Here is a 27,048-nt window from a genome sequence, read left to right on the forward strand (position 1 = left end):
AGGTATCTTACCTCCTCCTCACCTCGCCCTTTGCTGGGCATACACGTTCCTAGAGATGAACATTTGCATCTCATCCTACACTTTTTGTTATCTTGCCAAACTATAGGTGTTTGTGGCAGAAATAGACTCTTTGGTCTGTGATCTATCACATTTCTTTATCTCTGGGGCTAAGATTGATAATCCTAAAAATACATTAGCTTAGAGACTCCACACCTCATTGACTTGTAGAACCCAGCGAGGCATCCTGCTATGTTTCCAAAAGTGGAATTCTTGTTGTGGACAAAATGCAACCAAAAACCTGCAATCATTGGACATCTGAAAGTAAAATAGGAAATGCAGGAAATGCTCAGCGGATTGGTCAGCCTTTGTGGAAAGAACAGGTAAGCTCCCGTTCCATGGGTAGACCCTTTGTGGGCTTGTAACCAGAGCGGAAACTTGAACCTTGACACACGAGAGACACAAATCTAGGAAGAGAGATGAAAGGCCTCAGATGGTAAGGGATGAGTGAAAATTTGAGCCATAGTTTCTTCAGGCCCCCTCCTAACAGTCCCTAACCTTCCCTCCCCATGCTTTGGAGGTTTCATGTGATGGTATTCATTTTTTTTTTAGGTTACACAAGCGCTTAAAATGCTGGTTACTTGTGAAATAATTATTTTTCCATTCAATCATTAACAGATGATGACCACAAATTAGATATTCCCCAGTAATAGTGTGTCATTGGGTTCCATTTTAATTAGAAACATGAGCATTGATGCATAACCTGTTGGTATCAGAATGTCACATCTTAAAACCATGAGTGCATTTGTCATATTTGCCTCTTAATATTGCCATTTAACTTTGCTGCTGTGTTGCCTCTGGTAATATGTTTGAAACAATTATTACTTTCTGGGCAGTTTAAGTTTGGAAATATTTCTGCCTGCAAGCCTTTATCACACACTCCATGAATAGTGTTATAATAGCTAAGGATGAGGCTGAAAGAGGCCTAGGAGTCTCAATATCCAAGAAACAGAGCAGCAGTTAGCAAAACCAATGTCATGTTAAACTACGTAGCTGAGTAATACAAGCCAGAGGAATTTCTGATCAGACTGTACTGTACTCTGGTCAGACCACACATTCAGTAAGGCATCAAGTTCACATTGTCAAGTCACGGGGGAGATACATAAGCACTGAGAACAGTGCAAAGCGGAGTCACTAGCTTGAGCTCGTGATGAAGATCTGAGTTAAGAGGAAAGACTGGAGAGACTTGGGCTTTTCAGCCTGGATAGGAAACATCTGAGAAGTGGTTTTATCAGAGGCATAGGAGACAGTTAAAGGGATGAAAAATAGTCTTGTCTCACAGACTATATAAGTTAAAATAGTTAAGGCAAGGGGAAATAAATTCAAACTAGTGAAGGGTGGAATGAGAGCTGATACAGGAAAAATACTACACATCTCATGTACTGTGTTCTCTAAACGGTGCAGTTATCAATGTATTGGAGTTCAACAGAGTACTGGAAGCAGAAACCCTTTAACCTTTTATCTCTTTATGAAACAATTGGATGCTCCAGTAGAGGGAGTTTAGGATTTTATTGGGTGTATGAAGTATCATGGGAAGACGGACCTTCATCTGTGGCTATCGAGCCATCAGTAATACCTGTTGGAATTTTTCAATATCCAGCGCTTTGTATTTTAAGAGACTAACCTGTAGTGAGCTGCACTGGTGCATGTGAATCCTGGAGTGTAATTGACTGTACACTGTGTCGAGGAAAGGACCTGTGGTTAAACTCTACATGTTAAATTCTTCGATTTTCCACTTTAAAACTGCAGAAATTCAACAGTTGAGAGAAAAGAAATCTTAACATTTTGATAATGAAATGTCTAAACGCAAGGGGAAATGCATCAGGGTGCCTGCTTTCTGTCCCTTCCCAATATAAACCCCTCTCGTCCCTTCTTCCCCCACCTTCCCTTCTGGGGATAATAGGGGTGGGTCGAATCATACTTGGCTGTGATGCCCCTACAGCTGACTGACCACAGCCCAGGCTCTCTGGTGAAGATTGGCTACTCATATCAAAGGGCTACTTGCACTTGTGCCAGCATCAGTGGAGATATTTGGGTAAGGAGAGAGAACTCAGTAATGCTGAATTTCTATCATTGTTTTTGGGAGGATGTTCTGGTTGCAGCTGGTGCTCCCCTGCTGTGAGCTCATTTCTTTTTGACCTAGAGCAAAAGCAGTTTCCCATTGACATTGCAGACACAGTATCGGTGTTAATGAGAGCCACCTTTGAATCTCTTTACCTGTCCTGCCAGCAAGCTGGTTGGTGGTGTGGATACAAGTGAAATAAAGGGGCAGAAAGAATTCTAAATGTCAATTTTAAACTTGCTTTCCCAGAAGCCACAAAGCATATTGCAGCATAATTGGGAGCGTTTCAACAGGTTTGAAGCAGCCTAAAAGACACGGGATGACAGAAAAACTCAGGAGATGCCACATCATCCCTCCCCCCCAGCCTTTCTGTGCCTCTCCTTCTGGGGGAAAAAAAATTCAAACATTTACCTAAAATCCTTGAGGAGGAAATATTAGTTTAAAGGGTCAGGAAAAGTAAACTAGAAGCGGAGGTTTATTTGTAAAAATGCTGATCCTAATTGTGTAGATAACGGGCAGTGAAAAAGAAAACACCTTGGGGTGGCAGCAACATTTTAATGCATTTTCTCAGGTTGAAATAGGCACTTGTCTCTGTTCATCCTTCAGACTTTTCTCTTTCAAACTATTCTTCAGACTCATTTTTGAGTCCCAGCTTTTTGGCAGGTGGACGTGGGGTGTAGGGGGAGCCTTCAGTCCTGCCTCCCTCCACGTCCCCCCCTCACCACCGCCCCCCTCCCCCCAACCGCCTCCCCCAACAAATCATGGGACCACAGGCATGCTAAATTATGCTCCCAGAACAAAATCGGCAGCTTCACTTCTGCCATCCACTCTATAGCTGATTCATTTACTTCTAGATCCTCTCCTGTTTATCATTCTCTTCAACAACTGCTTTACAACAAGTGAAAATGTGCAATTTGTTCTCTGGTGAATGCCTGCATGTTTTTTTTTCGTTGCCAACAAGTTATTTACATTTCTTTTGTAGGTAACAGTAAGAGTGTTAAAACAAATCAAATTTCATTTCAGATACAAACATTTGTTACGAGATTTAGCTGAAAACACCAGCCCCAACAGCCCTGAATTTCAGCAGCTGACAAGTAAGATTCACTTTTCCTTCCCTGTATTTTAAAATCATCACAATGAAATGTCATTCGAGATGCATTTTTCAGTAAATCTGATGGTATAGCTTTTATAAATATCCGATTTATCAGAAGATACGCTTAAGATTATCCATCGACCATTACAGGAAAAGTTTGTGTGTGTGTGTGTATAATACATATATATATATATATATCTCTTCTATGTAATATTTTTGAATTAAGTGATAACAAACACTCTAAAGCTCAGAGTGAATGCATCTGCGGCAAAATCATGGCCTGTGCCTGCAATTTCCCAACTTCTGCTGCTCCCCGTCGAGGGGGCTTGAACACAGAATTGCAATTTCAACCTCCGGACAAGCATTGGGGAAAGTCTAAGTCGAGAAAGCAATGCAGTAACATTTTATTACTTGCATAGCAGTGATAATTGAACCCCACCGCCCCCCCCTCACTCAGCAAATGCAATTCTTATAAAGATCGAGTAAATGGTGTCTGTTTCTTTCCTCCTAATACAAATTTACTTTTTAAAAATGCTTGCGCTGATTTTTCTGAACAACAGATGCAGTAAAAGCAGTTTCCGAAGTTTCTCAGCACATTCAAGACCAGGCTCGGAGGCATGAAAATTACCTGCAGGTGCTGAGAGTACAGAAATTGCTGAAAGGACGAAGGAGCAAGGTGTTAGCTCCAGGTTAGTTCTTGTGATCAATAATTCCTTTTTATTTTCCTACGGAAATGATCTTGAACATTGCAGAAACGTGGGAGAAGGTGATCCAAAGTGACAAGAATGATTACAGGAACCTTAACAAAGTGGTCTAATGCAAAATAGTCGCAGGCTTCAATGAATTGATTTAACTTTATTCACCAGCAAGCCGACAAATTCTGAAGGCTTTCGGCCTAGATTATTGAAGGCACAGTTTTGTCTTTTTTTCCAGACTTCCTCCTTTTGTTTATCTCTTCAGCGATGCCCACATGTGAAAAAGCACAAAGAGCCCAGTCATGAAAGCGGAGGCCTGTCAACCTCCCTGAGGACCAATTAATGGTGCTCCAAATCTTGTGGGCAGGCAGATAAAAAGGCTAGAGAGAGAGTGAGAGAAAGATGAATACCCGGCATGTAGAAGACAGTTTTTATTAGATGTTTGGTAGGCACTTCATAAGTATTCTTAGCCAACTTCTCTGGGATTTTTCAATTTCAATCTTCTCATTTGATTTAATATTAAGAGATGACTTTTTTTTTCCCCCCATCGCTCCTCCCGCGATTGAAAAATGTTAGGCAAAGGCAAGTATTTTCTAGCAATGCAATATGCTTTTAATTTTTGTGGGTTTTACCTTTTGTTTAAGATATCACTGCTGGGAAGTTCTAAGACTTAGCAGTGCAACCTTTTGCTCTGTCCTTGCCCCCTGCAAACCCACAGCCCTTTGAACAGCTGCTGAGTTTCACTTTGAAAGCGCAAGTTGAAAGTGTTTGACATGGGAAGGGTAGCATGAAAGTCTTGCTCTTTGAACTTTCTCTTTTCAAAGTCATGCTTAAAGTACCAGGGCAATAATGGACAGGTTCACAACTCATTGAGTATGAAATGAATCATTGATAATGAACATCTGTGTTTCCATTGCAATTCAGACCCCAAAGTATTTTTTAAGCCTTTTTTTAAAGGGAATTTTGACTAAAACCTTGCAGTTGTAAATGTTAATTTCTTAGTTATGTGAAATAGTTATTAAAGGCCACTGTTAGGTTCAGAAATATTCATAATTCATAGCACTTTTTGCCATTCTGTTTTGGTTTTCATTGCATTTTGCTGGCTTCATTCAAAATGGGTCTTTGTGTGTTACAGACAGGAGGGGGGTTAATTTAAACAGCACTAATTTCTCCTCCCACCCATAAACAAGTGATTTGATTTGTTTCCATCTTTATAAGTGGTGGCGTATTTACCAACCCCTTGGTTTTTGTGTGACCCAATTTTTTAATAATAACCCCACAGCAAACTTGAGATAGGATGAGCTCAAAGGATTAGTATATTTGCATACACTCAAAATGCGAAAGCAGGGTTGCAATATCGCCTCCACACGTAGACAGTAAAGTGAGGGATAGAGAAAAGAAGGTTTTACAATACAGAGACCACAAAGAAACTAGATAATGGTTCACGTGAGTGCCAGAGTCCAGAATCAAAGTCCAAAGGATATTCCTTCACGGAGGGCAGCGGGCTGAAAGCTGATGTTGTGGTATTGACTTTGCATGATGAGATAGGCATGCAGAGATGAATTAGTCTTGAAGGCGATGGCACAGAACTTCCAACAAAAGCTGTGTAGATGGGGGCCAGGCATTCCACCTGGGCAGAGTTCCTTGTCTGTGAGGCTACTCGTTAGGTAGTAAACAGCAGACTGAGCTATGCAGTTCAGCAAGGCGATATTACTTGTTCCACAAGCCAGAGGCCCATACCACATGACTCTCACCTCTCCACCATCTTTACCAAAGGATGTGTATCCATCAACTGGATTCCAAAGACTGTTAAAAGTCTCAACCACGAGATGGCTGCGGGACCTTTGTAATAGCAGACGATCCATCTCCTTCTAGCCAGCCTGGGTTATTAAACGCAGATGGCTTTTTTTGTTGTTTTATTCAGTGCACAGGATGTGGGCATTGCCCATCCCTAATTACCCTTGAGAAGATGGTGGAGAGCTGTCTTCATGAACTGCTGCAGTCCCTGTGGTATAGGTACACCCACAGTGCTGTTAGGGAGGGAGTTCCAGGATTTTGACCCACTGACAGTGAAGGAATGGTGATATAGTTCCAAGTCAGGATGGTGAGTGGCTTGGAGGGGAACTTCTAGGTGGTGGTGTTCCCATGTGTCAGATGCCTTTCTTCTAGATGGTAGCGGTCGTGGGTTTGTAAGCTGCTGTCTAAGGAACCTAGGTGAGTTTCTGCAGTGCATTCTATAGATGGTACACGCTACTGCCACTGATTGTTGGTGGTGGAGGGAGGGAATTTTTCTGGATAAGGTGTCAGTCAAGCGGGCTGCTTTGTCCTGGATGGTGTCAAGCTTCTTGAGTGCTGTGGGAGCTGCACTCATCCAGGCAAGTGGAGAGCCTTCCATCACATTCCTGACTTGTGCCTTGTAGATGGTGGACGGGTTCTGGGGAATCAGGGTGTCTCATCAAAGATGTATTTTCGCTGTTTCACAATTGAAATTCTAAGCTGCAATTGGGTGGATAACGGTTAAGAATATTCAAAAGTAAGATAAAGCAAACTGGTGAGATGAATTGTGTTGATTGGTGAGAATTTTCCTTTTGATTTTTTATCTATGAGCAGACTTTCTTTTACAAGAAAGGTCCGTTGTGGAATTCCTGCACTCTCCAGTGAAGCTACAGAGGTAAACCTCAAAGCCCTTTATACTTAGTGCAAAGTTTGTTTTTAACAACTTTCCTCTTGTGTTATCACAGGAAGGAAATACATTCGTGAGGGCTGGCTGGCGATTGTGCCATCTAAGGGCGAGGAATTGAAGCACAAAATGTTCTTTTTGTTTTCTGATATCCTCCTGATGACCAAACCTTGCCACCCGCTCCACCCCGTGCATTCCGACAAGTTTGCCTGGCAGAAGGCCTACCCTTTGATCGAGGGCACTATAGAGAAAGTCTTCGGACACACCAAGAGTCAGGGAGGGCTTATTAGTGTAAGTCTTTGTTTTAAAACATGCATTTAATACTGATTCACACCACTTGTCAATGAGATTCATGTGTCTCCATGGATTTCTAGACTAGTAATTTTTGATAGATTGCCTACCTGAAAGTATTTTACTCAACTTACTGACTTCTTTCAAAGCCGTTAGCGCTTGTTCCCAAGTAACCACCCCCTTTCTACTTTTTTCATAAGATACATAAAGTCTACCTCTTTTGATGACTTTGTAAACCGTTTAATAATTATTTTTCTTTGACTTTATCACCAATCGTTTTACAGAAATCTTAGCAATGAGTACGATTGCTTCTTCAAAATATGGCACAAAGCAAACTAACGTGATTATATTAAACAAGACGTGGGTTAATGTTCCATTACAAGATGACTGTCGAGTGCTTCAAAGTGTGAAGCTCAATAAAACCTGGGTATTAATTAACTAATAATTCTGAATGTATATATCAAAGGCAATTTCCTTTTCAGCCATTTCATTCATAAAGTAATTACCAGATAATTTTAATAGATAAAATCAGAAGTGTGGATTGCATAATTGGATTGCATAATTTTATTGATTTTAAAAATGTATATGTTGGGAGGCAAAAGCGTAGAATTTCAGTTTTTCACCTGCAGGGAAGCTTAAATGTTTGGAGCTAGTTATGTGTTCAAGTCTGTCTCTGCCATTTCTGTCAACCACTTTATTTAAGTAGTTGGCTTTCTCTAATAACTCTGCTGGCATTTCATCATCCTATTATCCTGTGAAGCAAAATTCATATAGGGTGATAGTGCAATGATATCAATGTTCTTTTTTTCTCTCATGAAGGCAGATTATCAATCTGGAAGCTACCTGTAAGCATTGAAAATTGCAGTCAGCACTGTGAGCCACTCGCATCTTAGTTTGAAGAATTAAAGAGAAATTAAATTTGACAGCAGTAAATTCAGAGGCACAATCTACGCTCCAATTTATATGCAAAATGAAATGCCTCATGAAAATATCTTCCAGTTTCACACGCAGATTTGAAGGAGAATTCAGTAGTCTCTGCAATCTGTAATGTGCTGGCGCTTTCATTTTAGATTGCAGCTTGCAGACGGCTTTTGATGTATAAATAATCAACCTGAATTATGCCCAGTACAAATGCTGGTGCACTGCTGTTTGTGTGTTACAATGTAATTTCTGCCCCAGAGAGTCAAATTTCCTTGACAAATTCTTAATTACTGTGTTTCCACAGACGCTGAATCTATTTGTGCATAAATCTTAAGTATTCCCAGAAGGCAAGGAACTAATATTATCAACAGTTTCACTTGGCCTGTTCAGTGAACTTCATAATTAGATAATACATTTGATGACAGCACATTTGAAATCTTTATTCATTTTGAATTCCGCATTGCGAATGTATTTTACACCAAAATATCTTTTTTTTAAGCTGACCATCTCCTTATGGTCATTCAGATATTGTTGTACTTTAATGAAAAGTGTCACCAAGAAATCCAGGCATTTGTCAGTCTAAAGTAAATGATCCTGTAGTGTCTGTTGACTTCTTATTCCTTCCTCATAAGGTGCAAAGTTGCTGTTTTATTTTTATAATGAAGAAATGTTGTCTTTAGACAGATTGGTGATTTTATTTGATGGGACTAATCTTTGCTGCACATTTAAAATGCCAATGATGGTTATTGATGATAACGTGCTATTGCATTCTTAAATGGTTTTGAATATTTCATGATGAAGGATCCACAGAAAGAATAAATTGAAGGACTTTGCGTTATTGACGATCATAATTTCTTTGGGTTCTGTGTAAAAGTTCAAAAGGCTGCTTTTAAATGGCAGAAGTGCTAGAAATGAAATCTAATCAGCCCTTTTTTAAATCTGTCTTTTAGTTAACCTTTCTTGAGGAGAAGCTCCTCATGATGTCGAATGACCAGGAGGACATCAACGACTGGTACCGATGCCTGTCTGCTGCCATTGGGTAGGTAGATTTGGCAAGCTGGCTGTCCTTGCTGCTGCCATTGACCTTGAGGAGAACTCCCGACAAAAGGTCGGAATGGATTCATTGATCAGCCAGACCGAGCGTATGACAGTCTTTCCCTTAATTGAATCCCAAAAGGGGCCAGACGTGGGTTATTATTACAGAAGTCAGCCGATAGTGCTCATTAAAAGCTCCACAGACTGTGTGGTTTACTAATTAGTTTATTATACAGACACATTGACGATGGGGAAATGTTGTCATTTTGCCCTTTATCGCACAAGGGATGCTGTTAAAGTTTAATCAGCTGGCACTGACCAGCTTCGTGGTGGATGCACACTGGTCATTACTGAGGTCACCCCTGCTGTATCTGTGCCGGCAGGGTCACAGTTTGAACCCTGAGTAGATTCTGTTTCAGACGGTAAGTCTGCATAACCCTTCCACCTGAAAGAGGCCTGCTATAAAATGCACACTACAGGGTGTAAAGCAGCAGATTGGCTACAAGAGGGAGAGCATCTTGTTAAAAGTTTCCCTTTACTTGCCTTGTTAAAGATGGTATTGTCAGAACATCTGTTAGCCACAGTTAGAAAGACCTTGGAAGTTTTGCTTAAAGGCCCAGAACAGTTATGGTTAATTAATGTTTTATTTAATGCTGCCTTGCCTAGTGACAGAAATATTTTTAACCTTTGGAGTGCCAAATTAGTTCCCCTTTTGTTCAGCGATGTATAATTTACCATGTACAGTATTAAATTATTTAATTTGGAAGCAGTGTCATTAGTGTCTTCAATAGCTTCTTGCTACTGACTATATCATTCAAATTATTGCTCCACACACAAAAGGCAAGTAATGTGATCCCTTTAATTAGACCGACATGAAATAAACTTTTTTTTCCTTTAATCTTTCATGGGATGCGGGTGTCGCTGGCATGGTCAGCATTTGTTGCCCATCCCTAATTGCCCTTGAACTGAGTGGCTTGCTAGGCCATCTCAGAGGGCAGTTAAGCGTCAACCACATTGCTGAGGGCCTGGAGTCACATGTAAGCCAGACTGGGTAAGGGTGGCAGATTTCCTTCCCTCCAGCACATTAGTGAACCAGATGGGTTTTTTTTTTACAACAATTGATGATAGTTTCATGTTCACAATTACTGAGACTATTCCAGATTTATTAATTGAATTTAAATTCCACCAGTTGTTGTGGTGGGATTTGAACTTACATCCCCAGAGCAGCAGCCTAGGTCTCTGAATTACTAGTCCAGTGACATTACCACTATGCCACCGTCCCCCATAGTACCGTAGTACTACAAGTCTTTTGTTAACTTTACCTCCTTGTACCATGTGACAAATGACTATCCAAAGGGGAAATCATTTTGTGATCTTGTTCCCTTTAAAACTTTACCAAGTGGAAGCTATTGGGTAAATTCACCTATCCATTCTCCATCAGGGAGTGTGTGGCCATAGACGAGACTGGAGCACAAATTCCCCAATCCATGCTCCCTTTCAGTGTGACGCTTGCACTACATGTGGTTACTGGTGGCGTTGTTCGTAGCTGACCTCCCCTATCTCCCTTACTTGGCCAAATTCAGCTCCTCTTAAACACTGCCACGGTTTGACTAATAAGGTTAAAATGCTTTGTTTCCCAAGTTAAAGTTTAATCATAACTTCCATTCTCTGAGGCGCCATATGCGGGAGGTACTCCAAAGATGCGCTGGCCGTCCGCCCCGGAAGTCCCCCCTGCAAGGGATTGCATGGCAATTGCCCAGGAGGTTCAAAGTTCTGACGGGCAATTACCCTGCGCCAGAAACCATTCAATACTCTGATTTAAGCCGCTGCTTCGGATGGGTCCAACTGTCTTACCAGAGTAGTTACCCTGGAAAAGTTACAATTAAAACCACTTCTAGCTCCTGGATAACTATGGTACTGACCCGAGCCCCTACTGGACTCCCCAACTACCCTCCTTGACCCCCCACTCCCCATGACACCATTTGAAGGTGACTAAAAAGTCTTCATCATGCCCGGACCCCCGTTTCTCCCATGCCCAACTCTGTCAACAAATAGTTAGCTGACCATTCATCTTGTTGCTGATTGCAGGCAACTAATAGTACAGAATGGCTGCATTAGACACCCATCCCAAAAGGAATTCATTGTGCACAATGGCCAAGTAGACAAATCAGAGACATGGCCAACTTTTCAGCCAGTAGTAATTTTGCCTTTGTATTTACTGTAAGATACTTAGAAAGGCAAGGCTCGGTGCCCTTTCCACCATGACTAATCTGATGTTTTAATCTGGGTTTTTTTTGTCTGTGAAGTTGAACTTAACTCTTCATTCTCCACCGTAGCATCTTCCTCTTTGTGTACTGGGATCAAGACTAGGTGAGGAAGGATGTTTGTTATTGAAGGGAAGTAAAATATGTCCAAGGTGGTGCTTATTGGTAATTAAAGAAGGTGCATCATCTTCAGTTACTTGATCACCAAGACTCGTGTCGTGTGTACGAAATGGCTATTTAGATATCCCTTCTTAAGAAAGGAACTACTATGATCAACTTTGAAGGAAGAATTGATTCTTCATTTGTTCTCTCCATCCTTCAGTGCATTTATCTATCCAAACGATTTTCATTGGTCACCATGATCCAATCCCTTTGTTGCCTCCCATGATCACTTTAAACTCCTCCCATCCTCCGCTCTTTATATTTTCTTCTGCTCATGGGCAAGAAAGTGCACATTTTTAGTTTCCAGCCAAAGATTGTCATATCAGTGAAAAGAGAGACATGTTGCCAAAGCTTTTCATCTTTCGCTAATCAGGACAAACACAAGAATGCCAAATTTCAAACGAGCATAACAATTTATACTAGAGAGAAAAGGGTACTGATTGGTTGGCAAGTTGATTCTGATTGACCAAAGCAGTGCAATGGAGAAAGCAATGGGGAACTTAAGACTCTCCAAGCTCCCAGGTAATTCAAAAAGGTGCAAGGTTTGAACAGGTTTTGTTTGCAGACAATTTGTCCTTGTGTATGAATGTGTGTCACATCTAGGCAGTATAAATGAGCCATGTTACAAGATCAACTGATTATCTTAAATTGATTATTAATGTAACAATTAGTGCAGTCAGTATTGCCCAGCAAGTGCTGCCCAATCATGGAATCGCATCTAAAGATAGAAGTTTTGTTTTGGGTTTTGTAAGCACAAGCTGGTTGAGTATGGCCTGTACCCTGCCTATCACAGATAACCGAAGGAATATGTTGTTTGGTTTGATCAGCCAATAGTTGAGACGTATGGGCAATCAGCAACATTCAAGTTCTGTGTTGCAAAGCGGCTGATTGTCAGTTCAGTAGGGTTTCCATCAGAGACTGGAACCAATAATCCAGGAATCAGTGTAATGATACCCCCACAGAATTTTCAGGCGGAATATGAATACCTTGTATTTGACACTTGTAATTACAAAGGTCAGAGCCTTGGACTTGACATTTTGAATGAGTTGCTCTAGGCCAAGGGGTTTGCTGTAATCAGTCCCAATTGGGCAGTCTAAGTAACTGGATAACTGCAATCCAGCTCTCCAAGCAGAGGGCAATACTCATAGGGAGCACCTCACTGAAAATTGCAGATGACAGTCGACAGTTAGCCAAAGCACGCTCGCTCTGAACATCACTCCCCACTCTGAACCTCACTCCCCGCTCAATCACAGAATCACCTGTAAAGCCTCAGCAAATGAGTGCAGTCAGGGTTCAGAAAAAGCAGATTCAAAAACCGAGAAAGATAAGGGTGGTTTTATTCTTAATTAAGTCTCAGGCTGTGGGCGTCGGGGCAAGGGTGGCATTTATTGTCCGTCCCCCCTTTTCATCGCTAAGGTGCAGGTGGGCCTTTGTCCTGAAGTGTAGTAGTCCATGTGATTCTTGTTTGACCAGTTGAGAGGACAATGAAGAATTGATCAAATTGGTGAGGGACTGGAGTCAGGTATGTGTCAAACCAGGTAAAAGCAGCATGTTTCCTTCCCTAAAGGGCATTAGCGAACTAGTTTAATTTATACAACACTCAGGCAGCTTTTACTGACTTCAGATTATTTCCAGATTTTATTTTGGAGCTGAATTTAAATTCTCAAACTGCCATGCTGGGATTTGAACTCTCATTCTGGGCAATACTAGCCCAGCAACATAACTACTCGACTACCTTACCTTTTAAAGCTGGAATTGAACCCCCTGTATTGCAATAAGCTTGATTAAATGGCAGACTTTCCTTTGCCTGCAGATAACAGTAAAGAAGCATAATGTAAATATTGATTTCATGTTTGACATAGTAGTTTTCTTCGAGTGTCAACTTGCCTCAGTGATAACACTCTTATGTTTGAGAGCTCACCCCACTCCAGGATTTGAGTGTATAATCTAGGCTGATCCTCCAGTGCTGTACAGGAGGAAGTGTTTCACTGCCTGAGTTTTTAAAAATTCATTCACGGGTTGTTGGCTTCGCTGGCTGGGCCATCCCTAGTTGCCCTTGAGAAGGTGGTGGTGAGCTGCCTTCTTGAAATGCTGCAGTCCATGTGGTGTAGGTACACCCACAGTACTGTTAGGGAGGGAGTTCCAGGATTTTGACCCAGCGACAGTGAAGGAACGGCGATATATTTCCAAGTCAGAATGGTGAGTGGCTTGGAGGTGAATTTCCAAGTGGTGGTGTTCCCATGTGATTCAGAGACTAGTGTGCTACCAACACAACGTGCTACAGCTATCACAAGAGATGTTAAACCGATGCCCCACTTGGGTGGATGAAAAGGTTCCAGAGACACTTAGTTATCGGGAAGCAGTGGCATCCTCTCAGTCCTGGCCAAGATCCAATTCTCTCTATCAAAACCATCAAGATGCATTAACTGGGCATTCATACGGACCAGGAGCAGGAGTAAGCCATTCAGCCTCTCGAGCCTGCTCCACCATTCCATAAGATCATGGCTGGTCTGATAATAACCTCAAATCTGTACCCCACCTACCCCCTATAACCTATTGCCCCTTGCTTACCAAGAATCTATCCAGTTCTGCCTTAAAAATATTCAAAGACTCTGCTACCACCACCTTTTCAGGAGAGGGTTCCAAAGTCTCACAACTCTGAGTGAAAAGATTTCACCTCATCTCTGTTTTAAATGGGTCACCCCTTATTTTTAAACAGTGACCCCTATTCTAGATTCTCCCACAAGAAGAAACATCCTCTCCACATCCACCCTGTCAAAACCCCTCAGGATCTTATATGTTTCAATTAAATCGCCTCTTACTCTTCTAAACTCCAGCTGATACAAGCCTAGTCTGTCCAACCTTTCCTCATAAGCAACCCATCCATTCAAGGTATTAGTCTGGTAAACCTTCTCCGAACTGCTTCCAACACATTTACATCCTTCCTTTAATAGGGTGACCATACTGTACACAGTACTCCAGATGCGGACTCACTAATGCCCTGTACAACTGAAGCATAACCTCCCTACTTTTGTATTCAATTCTCATCGCAATAAATGATAACATTCTATTATCTTTCCTAATTACTTACTGTACCTACATACTAGCCTTTTGCGATTCAGGCACTAGGATACCCAAACCCCTTTCACCTCAGAGCTCTGCAATCTCTCACCATTTAGATAATATGCCTCTCTTTTATTCTTCCTGCCAAAATGGGCAATTTCACATTTTCCCACATTTTACTCCATTAGTCAGATCTTTGTCTACTCGCTTAACCTATCTATTATCTTTTTATAGCCTCCTTATGTCCTCTTCACAACTTACTTTCCTACCTGTCTTTGTGTTATCAGCAAATTTGGCAACCATCCCTTCATCCAAGTCATTTATATGAATTGTTAACAGTTGAGGTCCCAGCACTGATCCCTGTGGCACACCACTCGTTACATCTTGCCAACCTGAAAAAGACCCATTTATGCCTACTCTCTGCTTTCTGTTAGCCAGCCAATTTTCTATCCATGCCAATATGTTACCCCCTATACTGTGAGCTTTTATTTTCCGCAGTAACCTTTGATGTGGCACCTTATCAAATGCCTTTTGGAAGTCTAAGTACAGTACATCCACCGGTTCCCCTTTATCCACAGCACATGTTACTTCCTCAAAGAATTCCAATAAGTTGGTTAAACACCATTTCCCTTTCACAAAACCATGTTGACTCTGCCCAATGATCTTGAGCTTATCCAAGCCCCCTGCTATAACTTCTTTAGTAATTGCTTTTAATGTTTTTCCTACGACAGATGTTAAGCTAACTGGCCTGTAGTTTCCTGCTTTCTGTCTTCCTCGCTTTATGAATAGTGGAGTTACCTTTGCTGTTTTCCAATCTGATGGAACCTTCCCTGAATCTAGGGTGTTTTGGAAAATTAAAACCAATGCATCAACTATCTCACTAGACACTTCTTTTAAGACCCTAGAATGAAGTCCATCAGGACCCGAGCTCTTGTCAGCGCACAGCTCCAACAATTTACTCAGTATCACTTCTCTGGTGACTATAATTTTCGTGACTTCCTCCCCACTTCCATTTCCGGGTTTATAGCTACTTTGGGATGTTACTTGTATCCTCTATAGTGAAGACTGATGCAAGGTACCCGTTCAATTCATCTGTCATCTCCCTGTTTTCCATTATCAATTCTCCAGACTCACTTTCTGTAGGACCAACACTCACTTTGTTAACTTGTTTCTTTTTAAAATATTTATAAAAACTCTTACTATCTGTTTTTATATTTCTGGCTAGCTTTCTCTCATACTCTAATTTTTCCGTCCTTATTCTTTTCTCGTTCTTTGCTGTTCCTTATATTCTGTCCAATCTTCTGACCCTGCCACCTGCCTTTGCGCAACTATATGCTTTTCCTTTTAAGTTTGATACTATCTCCATCTCATCAAGCTGTTTGTGGGATCTTGCTGTGCAGAATTTGATTACTGCGTATACCTGCAAAATAAGTGACTGGAATCCAAAAGAAATGTAGTGGTTGCAAAGCCACTTGGGGATGTCCTGAGAAGTGGAAGGTGGAAACTCCATGTAATCCTCGAGGGGTGGGGTTAGTGTCCATTATAGAAAGGTGACCATCTCACTGGCTTTCAGAATAGACACCTAGTTCAGAGCCAAATTTCAGAAACCTTTACTTGGACCCTAATATCAGAAACCTTATTGTCATCCTGTGAGTTGGAATTGAGTTTTGACCTTCCAAAGTGAAGGTTAATGACCTGAGGAAAATGTTTAAACCCTAATGTGGCGACGACCTGCCTGAAATATGCGGCTTAACATGTTCTCTACGGCCGATCTCATTTCTGGCAGTATTGAGCAGGCAGAAGAGATGCAACAACTTATTACTGATCGAACTTTCTTTTTACTTGTAATGCCACAGACAGCTGAGATCCCGATCTATCATCCTACAGAGGAAGGATAACCTAGCAAGAAGGCCCATCCGGTCAGCCAAAAACTTAACACTATCGGAAACCACCTCGATTACCCCTAATAGTGGAAGCAAGAGAAGCTTGGTAAGAATTCATTTCTGGAAATGTAGAACACTAAAAGCTGCCACATCCAAGGGATGACTTTTTGAATTAATTTATTGTCACTGAAGGAAGCTTGTGAGTAACAGATTACCATAGGCAGTGCAATGTTAAAACTCCCATTGAGTAAGTGATCTATTTTCCCACTTCTGGTCAACACCAGGTGAAGGACATGAATGCAAACAGCCAACCTATGAATGAAGGGACAACAGCGAAACGAATCAGACTTGAGCCAAATGCCACTATGAGGTACTGTAATCTCAACCAATCCTTTGTTTGAAAGTTTTTGTGTTATTGCACAGTGTGCTGTTTTGCTCTTTCTCTGAATGTACTCAGGCTATTGCATTGATCCTATATCCCACAAGTGTATTCTAGGTACTCTTTTGAACTTAAAGCAGCTTCTTTGGATGAAAGGTTTACTGAATATTTAAGCACTTAAAGACTATGCTGAACATTGACAATATTTCCACTAGGTGGCTCCAAAGAACACATATCTGAATTTGATTCTTTATTTAAGTCTGGCAGTGCCGGTTTCAATTCTGCAATATCTGCACTGCTGGTTTCTACGCTCCCATATCTGTGGTGCTGGCTTCTCGTCTGCAGTGCTAATTTTAGACTGCAGTATCTGCAGCGCCGGCTTCCGGACCGCGGTATCTGCAGCCCCCGGTCCTGGGCCGCGGTATCTGCAGCGCCCGGTCCCAGGCCGCGGTATCTGCAGCGCCCGGTCCCGGGCCGCGGTATCTGCAGCGCCCGGTCCCGGGCCGCGGTATCTGCAGCGCCCGGTCCCGGGCCGCGGTATCTGCAGCGCCCGGTCCCGGGCCGCGGTATCTGCAGCGCCCGGTCCCGGGCCGCGGTATCTGCAGCACCCGGTCCCGGGCCGCGGTATCTGCAGCGCCCGGTTCCGGACCGCAGGCGATGGCACAGTGGTATTTTCGCTGGACTAGTAATCAAAAGAAAAGTTCAGTAAGGGTGCACGGGCAATGAGGGAGATGTCATTTGAGTGAGACAGAGGTCGAGTGAGTATAATTGGGAATTTGTTTCAAAGTGGGAATTCAACAGGTAAATATTTTTCTTTTTTATTTTTTATAATTAATTTTTTATTTAAAATATATTTTTTAACAAGTCATAATGAGTAAGCGTACCAAAAAAAGCTTACTGTAGAGCAATAATTCAATACACTCGCATTTGAAAGAGAAAGAAAGGAAAAGAGAAGCAGGGGGAATAAGAATAAAAAGGGAAGAGAAAAATAGCCCTCCCCAGCGCCCCCCCAATAGTAAATAATAAGAAAATCAACAACAATCATAGGTCCGATATAGTTTCGCCTGATATAATACATACGACCTAATTAAGGTCAGTCATATGAAAGTAGAGAACTGTAGTTCCTCAAAGTAATCTAAGAAAGGCTGCCAAGCCACATAAAACCCATCCGTGGAGCCTCTCAGGTAAATCTTTTTCAAGTTTAATTTTAGAGTAAGAGTCAGATTCTGACCTACAACTAATAGCCTTTAATAAGTTAAATTGCCCAGTTAGATAGGCAGCTGCCTGATAGTGGCAGTTTTCTGTCAATCACCTGAAAGCCTTTGCCTGAATACGTGTTGATTACTGTAGCAGGAAGCCAAGCTAGAGAGTGACTCATCACAGCTCTATATAAGAATGGGACTTTTAAAAGCGCACAGTCAGTAAGAGGCGCATGGTCAGTGAGAGTGACTTCACCTGAGTGACATAAATGCCAAGTGCATATAATTGGGAATTTGGTTCAAAGCAGGAATTCAGTGCATAGGGGAAAGAGATGCTTTAGGTAAGGTTTACTGCAGGAAGTAAAGTGTGCTGAGTGGGGACTCGGTGAAGGGTCGGGAAGAGGTGTTTTTTTTCTCTTGTACTCTTTTCAGCCTCCAGTATTTGATTTCCACTTTGGGGCAGCAGAAAGAGCAGGTAAATCAGTAACTGGTATTATTAGAAACTGTAAGTACTGTATTGTTTTATCAGTATTTTAAAGTTTACTGACAGTGCCAAAACCTATTGGGGGTGTAGGCTTTATTAATTATAAATTAATTAGCAATTAATTAATTAGCACATATTGGAGATGGCAGGGCAGGTGATGTGCTGCGATTACAGGATGTGGGAGCTTCTGAATATCAGTGTGATCCAGGGCAAACGCATCTGCAGTAAGTTTCTTGTGGCTGCAAGAACTTCGGCTCAGTTATCGAGCTAGAGACTGAGCTGCAGACACTGCGGCATATCAGGGAGGGGGAAAGTTACCTGGACACTTTATTCCAGGTGGCGGTCACACCCCATAGGATAGGGTCTTCTGATTTGGTCAGGAACAGGACGGTGTGACTGCAAATGAGGCAGGCAAGGGGACCCAGAGGGCAGGAGTGCAGAAGCTCAGCCCTTGCAATTGTCCAGCAGGTTTGAGTTTTTTTCAGCTTGTTTGGATGAGAGTGGGGGCTGCAGGGTCGATGAGCTATCTGGCCATGGCACCGAGGTACAGGAAGCCCAATCGAGCAGGAGGAGTAATGAGGAATGTAGTGGTAATAGGGGACAGTATAGCCAGAGGGATTGGCACTGTCCTCTGCAGTAAAGAGGGTGAGTCCAGATGGCTGGGGTGCCAGGGTTCAGGACACCTGCTCAGGACTGGAGGGGAACTTGCAGTGGGAGGGGGAGGACCCAGTTGTCGTGGTCCATGTAGGTATCAATGACATAGGCAGGACAAGAAAGGGGGTTCAACATAGCCAGTATGAGGATCTTGGCACCAAATTAAGAAGCAGAACCTCAAAGGTCAATCTCTAGATTGTTACCTGAGCCACTTGCAAATTGGCATAGAACAAATCAGATTAGGGAGATGAAAGCATGGTTCAAAGACTGGTGTAGGAGAAGTGGGTTCTGGTTTGTGGGGCATTGGCACCAATAATGGGGAAAGTGAGATCTGTATCGTTGGGACAGTCTGCACCTGAACCGTGCTGGGACCAGTGTTTTTGTGAGCCGCAAAACTAGGGAAGTAGAGAGGGTTTTAAACTAAGTATTGGGGGCATGTGATCAAAGTTTGGAAGATGTGGTAAATCAAAGAGTAGAGGCAAGGCAAAAGAAAAAGGTACATCACAGGAAATGAAAAACAGACCATGATAGGAGGGGTTAGAGAATGCAAATCTAACAGTAAATCAACAGATGAGACTAGAAGTTATAAAAAGAATTAAAGGATAAAACTAAAGGCTCTGTATCTGAATTCACGAAGCACTCAAAACTAAACAGATGAACTGAGAGTACACATAGAAATAAATAAGTACAATTTGATAGGCATTACGGAGACATGGCTGCAGGAGGACATGGATTTGGGACCTGAATATTGAAGGGTGCAGAATATTTAGGAAGGACAGGAAGTGAGGAAAAGGTGGTGGGGTGGCTCTGTTAGTTAATGATGGGATTAGCACAATAGAGAGGGATGACCTAAGTTTAGGGAACCAGGATGTGGAAACGGTTTGGGTAGAGATGAGAAATGATAAAGACAAGAAGCCACTTGTGGGAGTGGTGTACAGGCCCCCCTAACAGTAACCACATGGTAGGGTGGAGAATAAAGGATGAAATAATTGGACATGTCAGAAAGGCACAATAATCATGAGAGGTTTTAATCTATATATAGACTGGAAAAGCCATATGAGCAGAGGTAGCCTAGATGAGATCATAGAATGTTTTCGGGATCGTTTCTTGGAAAAGCATGTTCTGAAGCCAACCAGAGAGCAGGTTTTACTAGACCTGGTATTGTGCAAGGAGATGGGATTAATTAATGATCTCATAGTGAAGGCGCCCCTAGGTAGCAACAACCATAATATGATTGAATTTTACATTCAGCTTGAGGGAGAGAGGAGTGGGTCTGAGACCATGTTTTCAAACTTAAATAAGGACAATTATGAGGGCATGAAAGCAGAGCTGGCTGAAATGAATTGGCAAATTAGGTTAAGGGGTAGGTCAATAGAGATGCAGTGGCAAACATTTAAGGGGATATTTCAGAATACGCAGAAAAGATACATTCCAACAAGCAAGAAAATATCCAAGGGACGGATGCACCATCTGTGGTTAAGTAGAAAGGTTAAAGATAGTATCAAACTTAAAGAAGAAGCATATAATGGTGCAAAGACAGGTGGATGGTCAGAAGATTGGACAGAATATGAGGAACCGCAAAGGATGACTAAGAGATTAATGAGAAGGAAAAAATTAGAGTATGAGAGAAAGCTATCCAGAAATATAAAAACAGATAGTAAGAGTTTCTATAAATATTTTAAAAAGAAACAAGTTAACAAAGTGAGTGTTGGTGTTATAGAAATTGAGACTGGAGAATTGAAAATGGAAAACAGGGAGACGGCAGATGAATTGAACAGGTATTTTGCATCAGTCTTCACTATAGAGGATACAAGTAATACCCCAGAAGCTGCTATAAATCAGGAAATGGAAGGGAGGGAGGAACTCACCAGAGAAGTGATACTGAGCAAGTCACTGGAGCTGCAGACTGACAAACGCCCGGTTCCTGATGGACTACATCCTAGGGTCTTAAAAGAACTGGCTAGTGAAATAGTTGATGCATTGGTTTTAATTGGCCAAATATCCCTAGATTCGGGGAAGGTCCCATTAGATTAAAAGATAGCAAATGTAACCCCACTATTCAGAAAGTGGGAAACTACAGGCCAGTTAGCTTAACATCTCTCATAGGGAAAGTATTAAAATCTTTTATTAAAGAAGCTGTAGCAAGGCACTTGGATAAGCTCAAGGCAATCAGGCAGAGTCAACATGGTTTTGTGAAAGGAAAATCATGTTTAACCAACTTATTGGAGTTCTTTGAAGAAGTAACAGGTGCTAAAGGGGAACCGGTGGATGTACTGTACTTAGATTTCCAGAAGGCATTTGACAAAGTGCCACATCAGAGGTTATTGCGTAAAATAAAAGCTCATGATATACGGGGTAACATGTTGGCATTGCTATAAGATTGGCTGGCTAACAGGAAGCAGAGAGTAGGCATAAATGGGTCCTTTTCAGGTTGGCAAGATGCAATGAGTGGTGTGCCACAGGGATCAGTGCTGGGACCTCAACCATTTACAATATATATAAATGACTTGGATGAAGGGATGGATGGGATAGTTGCCAAATTTGCTGATGAGACAAAGATAGGTAAGAAAGTAAGTTGTGAAGAGGACATAAGGAGGCTATAAAAAGATATAGATAGGTTAAGTGAGTGGGCAAAGATCTGACAAATGAAGTAAAATGTGGGAAAATGTGAAATTGCCCATTTTGGCAGGAAGAATAAAAGAGAGGCATATTATCTAAATGGTGAGAGATTGCAGAGCTCTGAGATGCAGAGGGATCTGGGTGACTTAGTGCATGAATCACAAAAGGCTAGTATGCAGGTACAGCAAGTAATTAGGAAAGCTAATAGAATGTTATCATTTATTGCAAGAGAATTGAATACAAAAGTAGGGAGGTTACACTTTAGTTATACAGAGCACTGGTAAGACAACATCTGGCATACTGTGTACAGTATTGGTCACCTGATTTAAGGAAGGATGTAAATGCATTGGAAGCAGATCAGAGAAGGTTTACCAGACTGGAGAGGCCCAGACTAATGCTCTGGCGACATGAATTTAAATCCAATTAATTAATAAATCTGGGATATAATATTAGCCTCATTAATAATAATCATGAAACTACCAAACTGTCGTAAAAATGCATCTGTTCCCTTCAGGGAAGGAAATCTGCCGTCCTTACCTGGTCTGGCCTACATGTGACTCCAGACCCACGGCAAATGTGGTTGACTCAACTGCCCTTGGAAATTGCCTAGCAAGCAGCTCTGTTGGAGGCAGTTCTCCACCACCATTGCTCAAGGGCAATTAGTGATGGACCATAAATTCTGGCCTTGCCAGCAATCCTCACACCCCAAAAACAAATTTAAAAAATACTTTTGGGGCTCTTGACCAGCTCTTTCAATACCACACTGCTGTTTACTGAATTGACTCCTAGTTCTTGAGTATTCAATTAGCCTTTGCTCAGTCATTGTGCATGTTCAAGGCTGGGATCAATAAATATTTTGACTCCAAGGGAATCGAGGAATATAGAAATTGGGCAGCAAAGTGGAATTGAGGTCGAAGGTCAGCCACAATCTAATCGAATGGTGGAGCAAGTTTGAGGAGCTGTTTGGCCAACTCCTGTTCCTGTTCTTTTTTTCCAGTATTGTCAGTGGATTAATTAATAGTTTGGAAAAAAAGCAAAACACTCCACTCTGTCAGCCCTAGAAAATTCAGGATTTTTCATTCTTGGGCATGTGGAGCAGCACCCATAGTGTTCATAGTCCGTAGATGGTGTAGCCAATTTAACTGGGTAGCGACACTAAGCAGTACATTGCATAACTCTGCGGGGAGGATTGTTGTTACAGCATCATATAATAGTCCAGCTCAAGCGGAGACCATTCACCCCATGGAGTCTTCCTTGACTTTTTCAAAGAGCAATCTAGTTAGCCCCGTTCCTCCACTCTTTACCCATTTCCCTCCTATTTTTTCTCCTTCAAGTATTTACCCAATTACCTCCTATTCTAACTGGTAGTGAAGTTCAAGTCTTAACTACATGTTACATAAAAAAGATTTTCCTCGTGTCGCTTTTTTTTGCGAATCATCATAAATCTGTGCCCATTGTTTATCAGCCCTTCAGCCACTGGAAACAATTTCTCTTTATTGACTTTATCTGGACCATTAGTGATTTTAAGCACCTCTTATCAAATCTCCTCATAGACTTGTATGCGCTAAGAAGAACAGCCCTTACTTTGCATATAATATGAACTGTATCATCTGGCCAGAGTTTACTTTGTTTCTGCCAATGTGGTTCCCAACTAGGGTTTATGCTGCTTCACTCAGAAGAGCACAGTGAATCATCAACATGCTTGGCATTTTCCAAATCAAAATATCGGCCAGTCCATAGTGTAGCTTTTTGGCCTGCCCAATGTGAAGTGCACACCCTTGTTGTATGTTGACTTATCAAAGCCTAGAGAACTTGAATGCAGATTGGTAAAAGTGAACTTGATGATCAGGCTGGAGTTTAGCCAGTTGAAGCTGTGCAGCTTACCAGTAAAGACTATAATTGTAATGCTACCTGGAGCCCTAGTTGATGCTCCTGATTTCCTGGATTCTTCCAGTGCAAAATCTTCCAAAAGGTTGGCAACCTTACTCACTGGGACTTCTAATAATGTTGTGAATTTTGTTGTTTAAAAGGCACTGCCTAAGCTGCTGTTGGGATAATGTGACTCGAGTGTTGCTTTGAACGGGTTCCAGTAGCAACAGCAGGAGACCGATACAGCCACCATCGTACAGACCCTCAGGATCTTTTCTAGATGCAAACAAAATATATTGGACACATGGATTGTCTACTCCTAGAGAGAGGGTTAAATGTTTGGAATATATGAGTTAGGTGCTTACACACCTAGCAGATTCGTCCGACAGTTTGTGAGAAAACATTGACCTAATATTGTTTCTGCCTTTCAACATAAGGAAAGCTAAAACTTTTGTTCTTTGCTTCAGTCTTCTGAAAGAATGACCCAAGAGGTATTTGCAGTCACGTCGCAACAGTTTCTGCTGCTCAATGCTTTGAGTTTACCCAAGAGAGTAGCTGAGCCTTCTATAGCCAGAAGACCCCAGGCTCATTTTCTGGTCCTTATTGCGTTGGTTCATCTCAGCCAGGGTGGTACTAGGATCACTGCAATTAGCCTTAATGTCACTGTGTTGGGGAGGGGAAAATCAGACAACATTCAGCCCCTCAAAGTTAGCAATACTGGAACTCCGTATGTATGTGTGTGGGTTGAGGGCCAAATCAGGCTCAGCTGTCGATGCACCCTCTCCATCCCCTGCATTGCATGCCAATACTCACCAAAGCTTACAGGTGAGAAGTGGACAATTGTGTGAAATTCTTAAAAAGTGATCAGTACTTTTGAGCCAAACCACAACAAGTAATCGATGACTTTGAGAGGGGCAAAAGTCGTTAAAAGAAACTAGAATCAAATTTCATCTGTCTTGTAATATTTGCAATGCATCCTGTTTAGCAATTTGTGTAACTATATCATTAGTTATTTTTGTTAAGGAAAACCTCTCTTGACTTTTCTAGGCGTCAGGATGCTGAACCCAGAACAGAGCAGACGGGCACCAGTTGTATCATTCTCTAAAGTTACTGTTGATCAACAAGGACTGGACTCCATTTTGTATGTAGAGTGTTTTTTATGTATTGTAATCTTACCACGGATTCCTCACTATCAAGCTGAGATGTCTGGTTTGAAGTAATATTCTAGGAGTCGAAACTTAAACCAATGGTTTGGAGATAACTGAAGAGTTGGCCAGACTGACAGAAGACGCTCCTCTTGAAATCTACTATGGTTTCATTCTGTGACTCAGTATCTGCCTCCTGCTGCTGTTGTGTGATGTGAAGCACCATGAGGACTACTCATAGGGAGGGAGTGAGGGACAACCAGGCAGCCTGTGTTAACACAGGTGCTAACTCACTATTCCATCGGGAGTAGCCCTGGAATTCTGTCAGACTGGGCTTCGAGTGCCAAATCATTCAGACCTGTTTGATCATATTTCGTATTTTCTGTTTGTTGGTTGAATTCCATGGTCTTGGAGGTTGGGGAGGACTTGTTATTAGCACTGTTGCTTTATTGGTAGTTAAGTCCGAAATGAGAATAAGAATGACTGTTCATATCAGCAACTTGAGCAATATGAAAGTTAATGGGAACTTGGATTGCTGAGCTGCATTCACACATGGGATAAAGGATATATGGCACAGAAACAGGCCATTCCGCCCAACCAACTGATGTTTGTGCTCCACATAAGCTTTCTCCCATCTTTCCTCATCTAAATTGTAACCACCTATTTCCTTCTCCTGCACAATTACAGTGTAAACCAATTTTAATATAAAACAGCAAATGGAAATAGAGGCCCACTGATATGGGTTGAATTTGAAAATCTGAGCAGTCTGAAAATCTGTAAATGTTTGACATGAATGGCGATCTTAAAACCAGATCAAAAATATGCTCCTTGTTGTAAGTGGTGTGCAAGATTATAACTAAAAGGTTGTATGGTATTACTTGCCAGTTTTACATAAATGAACCATCAAAGAGCAACCTGCATTTGCTCCTACCTTTGTAGACTTGGTATTGAGCCATTAATGATCGTTTTGAAGGAAATGGCCAGTGAAATGTTGTTAAGTGTGGAATTTTGCAGCTTGCAATGACACCAATTTGCCTTTATGTAACAGAGCTAAATGTTGGCTCCCTGTGCCCCCAACCCTGGCTCCCCACTGAGCTTTACGAATGCCCAAATTTCCCGACGCGGCGCGTGGAAGATCATACTTCTCACACAATTTGGAAGAGCGAGGTCATCGATGAATTACCTGAATTTGCTCATTAGCAGCGTCCAAATGATCAATTAAGAACCTGATTCAAATCTATCCGAACGCAATTTTGATTTGTGCCATTGAAAATACCAAATGTATCTTTATTTAACAAGCAGTCTCCAAGCGGCTATTCCATGAGCCAAGACAAATATCTCTCAATCACCAAATGGAAGCCTTAATTAATGGTTTAATTGTTATGTGCTCTTAATTGCAGCACATTCACCAATTTTATTAGTGCTAATTGTATAATGATCCTGCATCAGTCATTATCAAAGTAGCTAATAATTTCCTTTGCATAATAATGACCAATAAATTTCCATCAATATTTTAAAATCGTTTGGCTGTGTGCATCATTTTTTCAACATGTACCCATTCTTATCCATGTGATTTTCACTAAAAATGTAGCCATGCTTCACTCACAGCCCAAAATGATGAGCTTTCGTGCTTATAGGGAATTGGGGGAAAATATTGAATGAAAACAGATGTAAAGCTGCAGTGCAGCGCAAACATCTTAACGTTTATATTTTAAGTACATTATTTGATTAAAAGATGATTAAAATGATTATTTTGTTAAGGGAGTTTTAAAAACATCTTTAGTGGTCCCTCTTGTGTGTGATATTATTACAACAGATTGACCCTGTTCTTTTTTTCATTCATGGGATGTGGGCGTTGCTGACTAGACCAGCATTTATTGCCCATCCCTAATTGCCCTTGAGGAGATCGTGGTGAGCTGCCCTCTTAAACCACCGCAGTCCACGTGGCATCAGTACACCCACAGTGCTGTTAGGAAGAGGGTTCCAGGATTTTTGACCCAACGTCAGTGAAAGAACTGCGATATAATTCCAAGTCAGGATGTTGAGTGGCTTGGAGGGGAACTTCCAGGTGGTGATGTTCCCATGCACCTGCTGCCCTAGTCCATCCTGACTTGGAGCTATATCGCAGTTCTTTCACTGACGTTGGGTCAAAAACCCTGGAACCCCCTTCCTAACAGCACTGTGGGTGGACCTATGCCATGTGGACTGCAGTGGTTGAAGACAGCTCATCACGATCTTCTCAAGGGCAGTTAGGGATGCCCTGGTCCTTCTAGATAGTAGCAGTCTTGGGTTTGGAAAGTGCTGTCTAAATAACCTTGGTGAGTTCCTGCAGTGCATCTTGTAGATGGTGCACACTGCTGCTACTGTGCGTCAGTGGTGGAGGGAGTGAATGTTTGCGGATGGGTGCCAATCAAGCAGACTGCTTTGTCCTGATGGTGTCAAGTTTCTTGAGCGTTGTTGGAGCTGCACTCATCCAGCCAAGTGAAGAGTATT

The 27,048-nt window shown here is 41.8% G+C and overlaps 1 protein-coding gene across 1 annotated transcript in view; it reads left to right on the forward strand.

Moving 5' to 3' along the window:
• arhgef39 (Rho guanine nucleotide exchange factor (GEF) 39) overlaps positions 1-26,068 on the forward strand; it is an 85,719-nt gene extending 59,651 nt beyond the window's left edge. Inside the window, exons 7-13 of the mRNA XM_078553578.1 lie at positions 3,143-3,213; positions 3,773-3,901; positions 6,649-6,878; positions 8,750-8,838; positions 16,180-16,312; positions 16,491-16,576; positions 24,458-26,068. Of these exons, the coding sequence (XP_078409704.1) occupies positions 3,143-3,213; positions 3,773-3,901; positions 6,649-6,878; positions 8,750-8,838; positions 16,180-16,312; positions 16,491-16,576; positions 24,458-24,515 (796 nt within the window). The 3' untranslated portion in view covers positions 24,516-26,068. The remainder of the gene's footprint in view (positions 1-3,142; positions 3,214-3,772; positions 3,902-6,648; positions 6,879-8,749; positions 8,839-16,179; positions 16,313-16,490; positions 16,577-24,457) is intronic.
• The last annotated feature ends 980 nt before the right edge of the window (positions 26,069-27,048 follow it).

The sequence above is a fragment of the Cetorhinus maximus genome, chromosome 12 (genome assembly GCF_964194155.1).
Source record: "Cetorhinus maximus chromosome 12, sCetMax3.hap1.1, whole genome shotgun sequence".
In the NCBI taxonomy this organism is placed as follows: domain Eukaryota; kingdom Metazoa; phylum Chordata; class Chondrichthyes; order Lamniformes; family Cetorhinidae; genus Cetorhinus; species Cetorhinus maximus.